General features: G+C 37.2%; 2 protein-coding genes across 2 annotated transcripts; one reads left to right on the top strand and one right to left on the bottom strand.

Annotated features, from left to right (window-relative positions):
- Positions 1 to 38: 38 nt before the first annotated feature.
- LOC132696390 (protein FAN-like) lies at positions 39 to 6,483 on the bottom strand. The gene is made up of 10 exons (XM_060661193.1): positions 6,335 to 6,483; positions 5,846 to 6,278; positions 5,610 to 5,792; positions 5,480 to 5,551; positions 5,224 to 5,426; positions 3,301 to 3,929; positions 1,935 to 2,391; positions 1,544 to 1,762; positions 796 to 1,136; positions 39 to 179 (listed from the first exon to the last, which is right to left on the bottom strand). Exons 1-10 carry the CDS (start codon positions 6,400 to 6,402, stop codon positions 70 to 72), a joined length of 2,715 nt encoding a protein of 904 aa, XP_060517176.1. The 5' UTR covers positions 6,403 to 6,483; the 3' UTR covers positions 39 to 69.
- A 101-nt stretch (positions 6,484 to 6,584) lies between these two features.
- On the top strand, positions 6,585 to 14,716 carry LOC132696128 (replication factor C subunit 1). Its single transcript, XM_060660760.1, has 11 exons — positions 6,585 to 6,682; positions 6,737 to 7,319; positions 7,376 to 7,536; positions 8,502 to 8,625; positions 8,677 to 9,363; positions 12,071 to 12,217; positions 12,269 to 12,492; positions 12,552 to 12,898; positions 13,813 to 14,076; positions 14,136 to 14,523; positions 14,578 to 14,716. The coding sequence occupies exons 1-11, from the start codon at positions 6,674 to 6,676 to the stop codon at positions 14,680 to 14,682; spliced, it is 3,039 nt and encodes a 1,012-aa protein (XP_060516743.1). The 5' UTR covers positions 6,585 to 6,673; the 3' UTR covers positions 14,683 to 14,716.
- The last annotated feature ends 6 nt before the right edge of the window (positions 14,717 to 14,722 follow it).

The raw sequence follows: 14,722 nt of genomic DNA, 5'->3' as shown, positions 1-14,722 counted from the left end.
GCCTTTCGTTACAATAAGTAAAAAACGATATCACAATTTAAAAACGTCGCCTCGTTCGATTTGTCAAAATTACCGGTCGAATACCGCGCCTTCCGCCTTCCAAATTTTGACGATCCGGTCGGCGCTACCGGTCGCGATGACGTCACCGTCTCTCGATATTTCCACCGTGTTGACGCTACCTGTGAACAGGCGGCAATTCTAGGGGCCGTCACAGACAGGCGCGCATATAAGTCATTCAGTGACGCCACTCGCCCTTGTATGTGCATCGTACAAGTTTTTGGTTAGTGACGTGACTGAAAGTGGTACGACCGATATGTCGGTGCGTGCACAAAACTACATCTTTTTTTTTTAATCTTTAATCTTAACCTTTATATCAAACCTAAAAACGGTAAAGATATAGAAAAACAGTAATTAAAAAAAAATACAAAAGATATACTGTCAACAAAAATAAATAAAATTATAATATAAAGTATATGGAAAAGTTTTCTGTTTCATTTTTCACCAAATTTCCACCAATTTTTCAAAAATGCCAAAATTTTAATTTTCTGTTGGCAAGAATATAATTTTAATCTTACAAGAAGACAAGATACACTTAAATCAAAAGGTTGTCAACAAATAGATTTGGCCACGTTTTTCATAGTAGTGCTATCAATTGAACGCGTTATAGATGACATGACTAAAGTTTATTTGGAAGCAGCCGTATGTCGGTGTGTGGACAAAACTCGTCATCGTGTAGTCTTTATCTCAAATTTTACAATTATGCCGGTCTGTGGCCGTTTCAAAATGGGAACTCACCCGAATGCGCGGCCGCGTCCAACAGCAACCTAACCTCAAACATGTCCCACACGTGCAACGTGCCGTCCTCGCAGCCCAACGCGAGCAGATTCTCCCTCCAGCACAGAGCGGTGACCGGCGAAGCCAGCGATTTGGACAGTACGGACATCCCGGTGTTCACTTCGAGTATTTTGAACGTCCCGTCTCGGGCGCCGACCGCCAACTTTTGCCCGTCGGGACCGTAAACGAGAGCGTTGATTTTCGACGCGGACACGTCGTGACGCTCGAACGTGTCGAACCTGTCCGTCTCCCACACGTAGATTTCGCCGTCCTGGGTGCCCACCGCCAGATGTTTGTCCTCCCTACACGATATCGCAATGTACGACAAAAGAATATCAATAATGCTACTATAAAACAACAATGTCACTAAAAATACAATACGTACTTTTGGGGAATAAGTCAGAATTTCCGAAAAACTGGTTTACATCAATTTTTTTTTTTGGTGATGATTACTATTTTTAGAAACTCGAAAATAATTTAATTTTAATTAATTTTTAAATATTTTAAACCTCCGATTTCCCTTACGTTCTACCTGGCTGCTCTTAATGGGCTGTTTTTTATCGGATAAATGTTATAATACGATTTTTTTTCTAAATAAATATAATTTTTTTTGTGCGTGGAGACTCTACGATAACGCGAAAATCGGTGAAATATATGCATTTTTAAATATATTTGTCGGGGTTGAGAGAAATTGAACTGGTGCACTTACGCGTCAAAACAGAAGCAAGTCACTTGGGAATTGTGGTCCAAGGTGCGGAACGATTTGAGGAACCCCCTGCCGTTCGAGCCGCGCCATATTTTTACCGTACAGTCGCTACTGCCGGAGGCCAAGAGACGCGCACTCGCCCCGAAAGTCATGCACGTGATGGCGTCCTCGTGGGCCAATATGTTGTCGGTCACTTTTCCGTAGTCCAGGTCGTAAAACAGTCTGCAAAATGGGAATGATAGAAAATTATATCCAAGTATTAGAAACTTACTTGAAATAAGATCGATAAATTTCATTTTTCTTTTCAAATTCGAATAAAACTGAAATTTCTGGTGTTAGCAATAAGAAATATGAAAATTTCAATAATTAAAATATAATTCATAGATTCACCCACATCTGATTGTCCCAGGTGCCGATCGCGAGGACCCCGACGTCGAGCATCGGGACGCAGCTGCTGAGGGGCGCGGTGCCGACGCTGGCGCTCCGCGTCTGCTTCTTTTGCGCGATCGAAAAGATTTTCAGTTTCGCGTCGTGGCCGACGGAGGTGACTCGCTCGCCGTCCTCGCTCACGAACAAAAAATTGACCGCCCCCTTGTGGCTGTTGAAGCTGGCGTACAGTTCGAGGCCGCGGGCCCGCCTCCATCGGCCCGCCGCTCCCGCCGTCGGATCCCCGATCTCGTAGGGCTCCGTCAGTATCGGAGGTCCGATTTTTCGTTTGGGGTGCGGCACTTTAAACACTTGCTTCGGTATCTGGCCGAACTCCATTATTTGCACCTCGAGGGCATGTCTCCGGTTCAAGTCGCGCACCCCCTCAAGGTCTACGTTGCCCTCGTAGCAGAGGTGGTAGAACACTGAAAATTGACGGTTTCGGAAGTGGCGTATGAGAAAAAAACCAACTCCTATAGTACATTCAGGCAGACCATTACATCATAGGGTTATATTCGAAGACCTGTCTTCTCTTTGACAAACCTCACGGTTCAAGACAATGACAATTAATCTATTTTCATATAATTTTTACTGTTATATATGTTATTATTAATTTGATCTTGAAAAATTCATTAATAAACTTCCTGTCACATAACTTAAAGCAATTTTCCGAATCAGTCATATTACAAATGAGTAGACTTACTATTCTTTTTATATAAAAAAAAATATAAACCTAAACGATCAATTGAAGTTTAAGCAGCCACTATTGTATGTAAAACTGCAAAACAACTTTTTTGTACATTTAATTACATTTACAATTCTACACCCCAAATGACCAAAACATTTGTTCTCTCATATTTCTAGTTCCAATTTTTAAAGAAAATCAGTATCTTTAGAAGTATAGATTGTAGCAAATTTTCGAGGAATAAGTCTTAAAGAAAAGTCAGAATTTCTGGCATTTCTGAGTTAAGCTGAAATGTCCGAAAAATTAGTCAGATATTTTTTATGCGTCAGGAATTCCAAGTCTGTATTTCATAAATTTTTTAAAAAATTTACCTTAATTCAGAAATGCTGACTTAACCCAGAAAGCTCTATTTATTTTCCAGAAATTCTGAGATGTTTTTCATAAAGTCTGGCTCATTTTTCAGAAAATAACTTGTACATTATGACATGTTTCTTAAAAAGTTGCCTCGTTCAACTTGCTTTGATTATCATAAAACCCAGAGTGTTTTGGTATCTACTGGACGTTTAAAAAAAAACTTGTAAAATAAAAACCATATGTGTAAAACACAAATATCCTTCTGCTGTTAAAAATACCAACGCGTTCACTTTACCGTTGTTGGAGTTGACCGCCTCTTCCCCTTGCTGCCTGTACCCGAAGATCAAATCGATCCACCGGTGGAGTCCGTCGGACACGACGTCACTTTCGAGGGCGTCTCGCAGCGTCTCGACGAAGTGGGCGGGGCCGTCGGCCCACGGGGGCAACTCGACGTCGCCGACTTTCACGTCGTTGTGCCTCCGACCGAAATCTATCCCCAAACTGTTGGTCAGGAATGTCCCGCCGGTCGAGACGTCGTAAAACTCCGGGATCAGCTCCTTGAAATCGGACATGTTGCTGACGCAGTTCTTGTACGCGTCCGCGACCGAGTTGAACATGCGGTCGGGATGGTCGAACCGGCCGCTCTGCAGACACAATACGTAGTGCGGATAGAGACGGGCGAGGTAATAGAGCACGAAGCCGGGGGTAGAATAATGGGAACCGTAGATGAACTTCGGGTGCGGCATTTCGTGGTAGCGCTCCATCAGACGGCGCAACCTGTCCGGGTTCAAAGCGCCCACGGGTTTCGACAAGTCGCGGTAGTTTAGCGGATCGGACAAGTCGAGCTTGTCCGAGAGGTAGTTGGACAGGACCCACGGGAAAACCGGATACTGAGTCAGATCGTTGACCGTTCTGTCGCCCAAACTAATCAAAAGAAACTCGAAACACTGAAAACACAAACCCAAGTACTTGATGTACAGGATGACAAGTTTATTGTCTCCTTTCAAAAGTAATGAGAAAATAATAAATTTTAAAGTATACAGAGTACTTCAAAAAAGCGTGACGAACTAAACGTACAGTTTTTTGAAGTTCAACTTTCTTGCTAATAATTTCCAATATTTTAATTTTTCTAAAAAAAATACTCCTTTTTGCGCTTGCAAGAAAATTACGACACGCCATTATTTTTGATGTAAGCATTATTCGAAGAAGACATATAAAATATACCCAACGGAATTTGAATTAGGTACTAAATATTTTTAACTAACTTTAACAATAAAACCAGTCAGTGCATTCGTGCTTATGGCTTAGAGCAAATATTAAATTAAACTACTCGAATTACTTTATGGACCCATTCTTCACAAATCATCTTGAAAAATGTAGTAAAATTGGAACATTGAATGGAGATCACATATTTGTCTTGTATTTGGTGGAATATCTTTCTAAGGTTCTAAACCTAACCCTCGTATAGTTACTTAAGGGGGCTCAAAAAAAAAAAAAAAAAAAAAAATATATATATATATATATATATATATATATATATATATATATATATATATATATATATATATATATATATATATATATATATATATATTAGTGGTAATCCGGGTGTTCATCCGTTCGTTGTTTGACCCTGGAGTAGGATCATTCGCCTGACGTTTCGCCAAAATATCACTTGGCATCTTCAGAGGCCGCGCGTCCATGTCACTCGTACGTGTCCGCACTTAAACTGTTAAACAGAGTTTAAGGGCGGACACGTACGAGTGACACGGATGAACACCCGGATTACCACCAATACACATAGTTCCATCCGTGAAGGACTAAAACAAAACATATATTCTCTATAGCACTGATATAAATGATAAGGTAGACTTTGTAACCAAAATATTGCCGAACTTTTTTAATAAGCACGCCCCTCTTCGCGAGGCTCATATAACAAAGCCAATTCCCCATGGTTAACTTTAAACCCAAAAATGATTATGAGGCATAAATATAAAGCTCTATCAAGTTACAACAAACATAAAACACCAAATACCAGAAGCATGAGAAAATTACAGACAGCAGTGTTATATAATTGTAGTTAGAACAATGAAATATAAAGTAAGGTTCAGTTTAAAACAATGTCAAATTTCTGAACTTGGCTGCTCACCACATTTTTAAAAAAATTATTTACGTCGATATCTTTAAAAGTAATAAAATGACAGTTAATTGTACATACCTGTTGATGTACAATAAATAATCAAAATTTGAGATGATGCCATTTTGCCATTGCAACGTTATGACGTCCTGCTCCAGCCGATTGAGTCTCAGCTCGGGCTGATCCATTATAGTGGCGAAAAAATTATCCCTATCCGTTTGGTTTCGAAACGAGAGATAGATGTGTGAGTTCGAGCTGTTCTCGTTACAGTACACTTCCAAACCCTCAAAACGGCGTTGTCACGCTACGCCCGCATGTTTTCAGAAAAGCTACTTACAATATGTCTGAGCAGAAATCGCCTTTTAACTATTTGCCGAACAGCATTAAGATCGATCTTCACCACTGGGCACTGGAAACTCAAATGTTCCAAATAAACCATAAACGCACAACAAACTCGTCCCTTTTACCATTTCGACGTTGTTGTAAGGCTGAAAATATAACCTCATTGTAGACAACACGATCCTCCCGGGGTTGATAACGAGCGGGCAAATTTTGTTAGCCTGGAGTTCAATCACGACTTTTTCATACAGGTCCAGCCACAGCGGGTCGAAACTGACCCTCGACTGTCTCGAATGCACGATCGCGGCGATCTACATAACAAAGCGACACTAACAAATTCGAGCATGGGATAAATCACACCTACCATATCGGCTTGTTCGCCCGGCGGCAGGGTGCATGCCCTGCAAAGTTGCGAAATCTGATGCAAACAATCGGAAATGCTCGCGTAATTCAACAAAAACAGAAAATTCGCCGACCCTTTAAACTTGTAGGGCGCGATAATGTTGCCCTCGAGCATCTCCAGATACTCTTTGCAGTTGACGTTGAGTACGTTTTTGCTCGTGATAAACTTCGCGAGACCCTTAAATTGTTCGATCACGACGCACTCCTTCAGCGGTATCTTTATTATGGCCTTGGTAATATCCCTGGGGTCAAAAACCAAAGATTTCGAACACATTTTCAATCGGCCTTCCTGTTTTTTACAATCGTAATTTTTGCAAGTCGTGTCGGACGGTATCAAAATCACGCTAAAATCTTCGAAATATATTTCTCCCGGTTCCAACAGTAGCAACGAAAAGCTGGACGCAATAATTGGAGTATCAGTAAAACACCAACGGGATTATTTAATACGCACCGGCCCTTCTCCATATTTGTGTCGAATAATAATACTTTCAAATTAAAAATACTGTAAAAAATTCGCATAAAATCGCGAGCATAACTGCAAAACCGTTTTGCATTATCCAAACATTTTTTTCACGGTAAACAAATAAAGTGATGTTTCTTTTTTCTTTCCTTCTGTGGCCAAGACAACCAGAATGAACCGGCCAAACGATTTTGATATACTTTTTGACATTTGATGTTTTTTCTTTTTCTTCTGTCTCTGACCGATCGAGCATTTATATTCATATTCTATGAACAGAGTTTTTATGCAAAATTGAATTCAGTAATTTTTGCATAGTGGAATATCAATATAATGTCCAAAGTAGAGAGACTTTGTATTGTTTGTTACAATTGTCCTAATGGCAAATTGTTGTAGGATATTCGATCTTTCTTCACTGTCCTTTCTCATAAGCCCGATAATTCCACTAAACTTGGACCAAAGCGGTCCCAAACCTCAGCAATAATCGATTCGGATGAGGATGTAGTTAAAACAACCCCGGAGAGACATGCATCAAAAAAGCGTCCAACAAAACGCAGACCTCAAGTTTTGAGCTCAGATTCAGATGATGAGCAAGTTTCAAAACAAAAACAAACAAAATCCCCATCCAAGAAAATAAAGGAAGCAAAAAATAAAGATTTACTTAAGCCAGTTAACATAGAAGATGTGTTTAAAAATACGCCTGTAAAGCAGGCAAAAGTCGAGCATGGCAGTGAAACTCCGAAGTCAGAATCAACAAAAAAGCAAAAAAAATTAAGTGCAAAAAAATTTAAGAAAGATACAGAATTAGGAATACATAATGATAAAGATTTTGAACAGACTTTAATAGAATTAGATGGAGATGATGATGTGTTGTTAAGTAATTTGGATGTATTAAATAAAACCATTGAGGAGGCAGAAAAATCAAGAATTAATAAAGAATCTCCAAGAAAAAGACAAAGACGAAATTCTAGTTCTGAGTGTAAATTGAACCATTTGAATTTTCCTTTAGTTATTTAATATGTAAAGTATTTTCAGCCAAACAAACGCCCCATAAGAAGCAAAAATTGCAACATGTAGATTCGGGTATCGATCCAGATCAAGAGAGATGGGAAAAGAGAAGACATTCTGCAGCTTTATACCAGAAATATTTAAATAGGGGTGGTCCAAAACATCATGGGTCAAAAGAGTTGCCAAAGGTAATTTGTACTGGGTGACCTGTTTGTTATCTATAAAAAATATCAAAGAAATCTTAAGACAAAAGTTGTTTGGATTTACTTATATTTGCAAATTATTATATTGCTGTTTACGCAAAGTTGTATTTGTATAAACAACTTTTTTATTTTAAATAGAACACATTGTACATTAAGACATTTTTGAATTCCCTGGAACTTTCTAGACATATTTTGTATATAATAATCTTTACTTATGCCTTACCTGACATTTGCAGGTCTAAATTTATCTCTACCGAATTCTCTTATGTTCTTTGTTGTATATATTAGGGGTTGATTTTCTTATATCAAGCAAGATGTGTTGATATTTTTGAAATAAATAAATACAGTATGGTCAAAAAATATAATTAACAGTTGGAATAAGAAAATTGGTAAAATCATGTTTTTACTATTTCTAAAAATTCTAAATTTCAAAATTATGGCAATAAAACGCTTTAAAGAAATGACACCTACCATTTATTCTCATTTGACAATCTTTTATAAATTTTATAATAAAAACTTCATTATAAAAATTTTTAAAAAATGTGAATAAAATCAAAAATGTCATCATTTTATAAGTAACTTCGCCCCATATATGCAACAAAAGCTTTTGTCAGCGAAATCGATAGATATACTTGCACACGCTACAAAAAAAATCAAAATATCTTAGAAATGATGCGTCTAAGGTATTAAATATTGTGTATGAAATATGTCTACAATTTCCGAAGAATTCAAAATTATTTAATACACACGGTGTTTTGTTTAAATTTAAAACATAAGAAAGTTGTTCCCTGTATAATATAAAAATTTAATATTTTAAAATTATGAATAAATTCAAACAAGGTTGTTTGTTAATTTGAACACATTCTGCGAAAAGCCATCATCTCATAATAAACGGGACACCCCCGTGCAATGTTTCATAAAAATGGATATAAATATATTTTCGTGTTCAGGGAAAGAAAGAATGTTTAAAAAATTTGACATTCTTAAGAACAGGAGTTTTGGACTCATTAGAATCCCAAGAGTTTGATAATCTGGTGGTAGAGCATGGTGGTAAAACAGTCCATTCTGTATCAAGTAATATTTTCCATTTTTTTTTTGACATTCTTATTTTACAAATTATTTTAGAAAAAGTTAATTTTATTGTTGTGGGTGAAGAACCTGGGCCTGCAAAGTTGGAAAAGGCTAGGAATTATAATATTATAGAGATATCTGAAGACGAATTTTTGGACATGATATTGATAAAATCCGGATTGCAACCTAGGTATTGCCATAAAACTGTGGTTTCGGAAGACATGGGTATTGCTTCCGAAGACGACAGCCCTTCAGCATCCGAACTTAAAGATGCAATTCAATTAGAAGATGTTATGAACGCATCTCCAAAGAAAAACGTGTGTACACCTGAGCTAAAAAACAAGAAAAATGGTGAAGCACTACATTTGAAAAATATTGTTAGAGATTCAAAAAGTGAGGACAGGCGAGAGCCCCATGAGATGCCAATTGATGAAGGAAAGAAAATAAAAAAAAATGACCCTGAAAGAAATGAAATTATTTCATCTTTGAAAGAACATCAACATTCCACAGTTCCAAGTGCTTCTATGTCATGGACGGAAAAGTATAAACCTGTGAATTTAAAAGGCATAATTGGCCAACAAGATGCCAACAGTAATATGTATAAGCTGAAGAAGTGGCTGGAAAAATGGTATCATAATCAGAAACCTGAAATAAGGAAAAAATTACCAAAACCCACACCTTGGAACCAGTTTGATGGAAGTTATTACAAATGCGTTTTGCTGAGTGGTCCTCCCGGTGTGGGTAAGTTATGTAACTGTAATGTAATGTAACTTTTCGATGGTGTAGTCAAGCTAATATGTACCGGGTGGCTAATTAAGAAGAACGTTCGGGTCCATTTCTAACGGGGGCTATACACATGCAGGCAAGTCCGCGCGCATCATACGCGGGTCATACTAGAAATTTAAAAATATTTTCCGGAATTGTCTCTTGGTCGCTTTAGTCATAAGGTTTTCACCCCAAGATTTGTGCATATGGTATTAGAGGTAAATTGATAAGGGTCTTTTCTTGGAGGTCGTACATAGTTGGTCAAATTGCGAGATACCTTACGATTTGAATACGTCTCTGACTCCAGGTCAGTGAATTGCGGATCTTTTATTGTTCATGGTGTTTATAAATTATGTGTTTTCCTCTTTCCCCCATACTTATTTTTCCCGTTTTGCAGCATCGTCTGAGCAACTTGGCATTGCAACCAAGACAATTGTTGAGTAAATGAAACATTATGCAGAAATTAACAAATTCGTATTAAATGTAATTGAAACTAAGATGAAAGCACAATCCAACAGAAAGGTGCTTTAAAATTTCTCGGAGTTTACGTAGAGTCGAGACTCTCCTGGTTCAAACAGATGGATCATCATTCTCAAAAAACTCTGTTTATTGCTTTTTCATATAGAGGCTTCGCCATCATGTTTCTTTTTCCTTGTTTCTTTCGAAACTCGATGAAATCGAATTTTTCGAAAGTATCTTCGCTCGTATATAAATTTTATATCTCGGTAACGGAAAAAAAAATGTTTTTTTGTCTGCCCGTTGTTCGTTCTCGTGTTTTGGTTTTTCCTGAATAACTTTCGAACCGTTGAAACTACAAAATTGAAATTTGCCTCCTCTTTAACCCTCCACGAGGCAACTAAGTTTATAAGAAATGGCCCTAATCCGACGCCGGTATCCATCTTTTTTTCGCGATTTTCGACTGTTTTTTGGATCTTGCTATGAAGCGCGATAAGTGTCCGAAATTTGAAGCAATCGACTTCATATTTGGCACATATATGCAGCTTTGCCCCGTAACGGAGCATATTGAAAATGGGGGAGCTGGGGGGTCATTAAGTAGTCTAAAAAAAATAAAAAATCGCGCGTGCGTCTACAAAAAACATCAGAAGAAGCAAAAGATACGGCTCTATAAACTTTTGTTCTTGACAATTTTTCAAAAATATGCAGGGTGCGCCGCAAATTAAAAAAAGAACTGGAAAATGGGTCCCCCTATTATTGAAAATTGATTATAACTGAAAGACTATGATTCAAATCTCACTTTCTCTTATATTGCGATATAGCCCGCATAGACAACAAAAACTTTTGTATTTAAGGTTTTCACTTATTATACAGGGTGTTCCCGATATTCTGTGCTAAATGAGAAATGTGTTAAGTGTCCTAAATTTGTAGATATCAGCATGAAATTTAGCAGAGAAGTAAAAAAGTTTTACCAAGTATTTTTCTAAAATGTTTGAATTTTTTTTTTTTTTTGGTAATTTTAGCTTCCAGAAAAATATGTTTTCCTCCATAATCGTTCATCCGATTTGCAAAATTCTTTAACCGGCAGGCGCAGAAGATCCAGCGCAGTAACATTTGTTTCGGGCATTTTTTCGATTATTTTAAAATTATAGGCAAAAATCTAAAAGACCTCGAAAATTGTAAATTATTATCCGCAAATCAAAAATCATAAAAAATATGGCTATAGCAAGAGTTTTTGTATTTCCGGTTTTCGACTATCACATACGTTGCTCGGGATATTTGAAAAAAATCCATATTGAAATCGCTGTTTCGGGCACTATCAAGACTCGATGACGTCATTGACTATTACGGCGCAATGCATGGTTTCAGAAAAAAAATATTTTCTAGAAAATCATTTACTATTTTCAAAAAATTCTTTAACCAGGAAGGGTGGAAAAGCCAGGACTATACCGTCTACTTCGAACAATGATTGTATCATATACAGGGTATGTCGTTTATGGGCAAAAAAACTAAAATATCCTAAAAATTTCAGTGTTTGTGGGTAAATTATTGGCGATAAATGAAAAACCGTTAAAGATGGGATAATTTTATTTCGACCATATCGTAAAGCGTGTCGTGAGAGAGTTTCAGGTTTCGTCAATTATTATTTGTGCAAATTTTAATATTTACCGTTGTTTGCTGTAACTTTCAAGTTCGACGAGATGTGAAGGACATTTTATACAGGGTTCTAAGTTCCATACTGATCCGCAGGAGCACGATAGAAACCGCGAAGCTCTTTTAATAATAAAAAGCTGCTTCCAGCTACGCGCTACGAACCTGCGCCGCCCAGTGACTAGTTTTCGAAATCAATCTTGTTAAAAATGTACTATTTTTCCTATTTCTATTATTGTTTCAACTATGCCTTGGTTTGTTGGGGAGATTCCCCACGTGCGGAGCAAGTCTGTAGGATGCAGAAATGCATTTTACGGACTATGACATACTAAATTGTGCCACTTATATAAAAAGCAACTCTAAGTTTTATATGCTCTCAAGAGACTCGGATATTCGGTCCAGTTTAATATTTCCATTATACTGACAATATCCAACACTAGTAACTCAAGTCTTATGCAAATAAAGCTATCTTTATCTTTGCATATAATTTTCGAGGTAGAGCCGTATGCTCTTCTTCATTGATCACCCAGTACTGTAAAGGTCAAGGGACCTTATTAAATGTTTTTCCCGATTCCAGGGAAAACAACCACCGCCACTATAGTGTGTAAGGAATTGGGTTTTGACATAGTAGAATTTAATGCTTCGGACACGAGGAATAAAAAGCTGTTGCATGAGGAAATTTCGCAGATGATGGGCGCCGGATCGGTGGCCGGATTTGCTGGAGGTATTTGCGTTTCGCACTTTCGCTGATCGTTTTTGATTGTGTGTACCTTAGGTGACAAAAACGTGCACAAACGTCGAGTTTTATTAATGGATGAGGTAGATGGCATGGCGGGTAACGAAGACAGAGGCGGCATTGCGGAACTAATAAATTTTATAAAAATTTGCAATTTCCCGATCATTTGCATGTGTAACGATAGAAATCATCAGAAAATGAGAACTTTGGTCAACCATTGCTACGGTTTGAAATTTGCTAAACCTACTGTGGCTCAAATCAAGGTCAGATTGCGTTAGACTTTATTCTGCTGCTTTTACTCATATAAAATTATATATTTTAGGGTGCCATGTCAACGATTTGTTTCAAGGAAGGTCTGAAGATAAAACCCGATGCTCTGTCGGAACTGATTTCAGGCACTGGGTGTGACATTCGTCAAACGTTGAACAACCTTTTTATGTGGTCGGCCGCAGAAAAGAACCTGTCAGACGAAATGGTGCACAAAGAATCGGAAAAGTCCCACAAAGACGTCGTATTTGGTCCTTGGGACGTTGTCAGGAAGCTGTTCAACGACCGGGAGAACCATGATATGAATTTAAGCGACAAATTTAGGTTGTTTTTTTACGATTACAGTTTGGGTCCGTTGTTTGTTCAAGAAAATTATCTGACTGCAAGACCTACATGTATAAGGTTAGTGTTGAAGCTATTTCAGTTTCTGAAAACTCAGAGAATCATAAAGCAACAGGTTTCTTAGCTGTCTGAAAAACCTGAGGAAAATTGTTAAAAGTTTCTTTTTAAACTTAAAATTGTTTCCACAATGGTTCAAAACACTTAATGTGTTTGTTTGTGTTTAAGGTTAGTGTTGCGGCTACTTCAGAAAAGGCAGAGAATGATAGATCAGGGTCATTAGCAATTCGAAAAACTTAAGACGCCTGGTTAGTTAGGCAGAGTTAAATAATTTTCAGAGCTTATATTAAAATTTTGTTTTTCTGAATTTGAAATTTTTAACATATTTTCTGTGTTTATTGAAAAATTTATATTTGAGCTTCAGGAAACGAAGAAAAAGATAAAAGAATATGTTTCTTAGCAGTCTGAAAAGCCTGAGGAATCTGATTGGCCAGAGTTACAAAATTTCGTACAATTTTACACAATGATTCAAAACATTTGATATTTTTTGGAACTAACTTTTCTTGTTTTCTTCTTCTTGTCCTTCAAATATTTGTAAATTGCCTCCGATGTCTGGGTGCTCAGTAAAGAATTCTACATTGTTAGTGAATTTGTTTAATGTGATATTAGAATAATAAATAATAATAATAATAATAATAAAGAAAACAATATACAATATTAATATTTTTTAATTAAAAGTAAACAGATAGCTCAAAAGCTGCTTTACTGAACCGCTAAAGAACTATTTATATAATTAATAAATAACCCACTATTTAATATTTTATTATATATATTTTTTTATTTATATTTTGAAAGATTTTTTTTAAAAATGTTCACGAAATCTTAGATCACAACCATCATCACCCCCAAATTTATTGCTGCCTTTTAAAAAATGTTAGACATTATAGGTTACATTCCTAATGTATTTACAATTTTAGCAAAAATAAAGACAAAGAACATTTGATAAGGGTGATGAAAACAGCTGACTCCTTGAGCTTGGGAGATTTAGTAGAGTCAAAAATTCGAGGCACAAATAATTGGTCCTTGTTAGAAAGTCAGGCTTTGTTCTCGACGGCCATCCCCAGTCATTACATGTCCGGATCGCTCGAGAGAGTCAATTTTCCCGCCTGGTTCGGAAAAAACTCGAAACGAAGCAAAGTTATGAGGATCCTAAGCGAACTGCACTCGCACACCCGAACCACGTAAGCCTTACATTTTGAATAAATTGCAAATAATTTTCAGTAAGGGAGATATTTATTAGCACTTCAGGTGATAAAATGAGTATTAAACTGGATTATGCTGTGCCTCTCTACCACTCAATTGTGAAACCACTTTTGACAGAGGGAGTTAATGGAATTAGTAAATCGCTTGATGTTATGAAATCCTACAGTTTGTTACGCGAGGACTTAAACAATCTAGTTGATCTATGCCAAGGGTTTGGTAACAAAAATATCTTTAACGATGTCGAGTCCAGGGTTAAGTCGGCATTCACAAGAGCTTACAACAAACAAGTGATGTTGCCTTTTGCCCCACCAGTTGCTTCTAAGAAGAAAAAGAACGCCGAGGACGCCGAATTGATGGGTGAAGACGACGACGAGCTTGAAGAGGATGTAGAAGAGGACGGTGTTGAAGCTGATACAATGATTAAGGTTGGTATAAGTAATTAGTAACGAATTGTCCAGCCTACGTCGTCAAACTTCTAGGTAAAAGTCAAAAAAGAACCAGCAACATCAGCGTCAAGTTCAAAAGAGGCCAAGAACAAGGGCGGAAAGGATAGTGGCGGCAGCAAAAAAAAGGGAAAAAAATAATTTCTTTTTTGATGACTTCTCATTTTTAAAGTGTTTTTTT

This window comes from Cylas formicarius, unplaced genomic scaffold (assembly GCF_029955315.1).
Source record: "Cylas formicarius isolate icCylForm1 unplaced genomic scaffold, icCylForm1.1 PGA_scaffold_1__22_contigs__length_36826433, whole genome shotgun sequence".
Classification (NCBI taxonomy): Eukaryota; Metazoa; Arthropoda; class Insecta; order Coleoptera; family Brentidae; genus Cylas; species Cylas formicarius.
The sequence above is the reverse complement of the archived record's forward strand: the minus strand, read 5'-3'. Positions and strand labels throughout refer to the sequence as shown.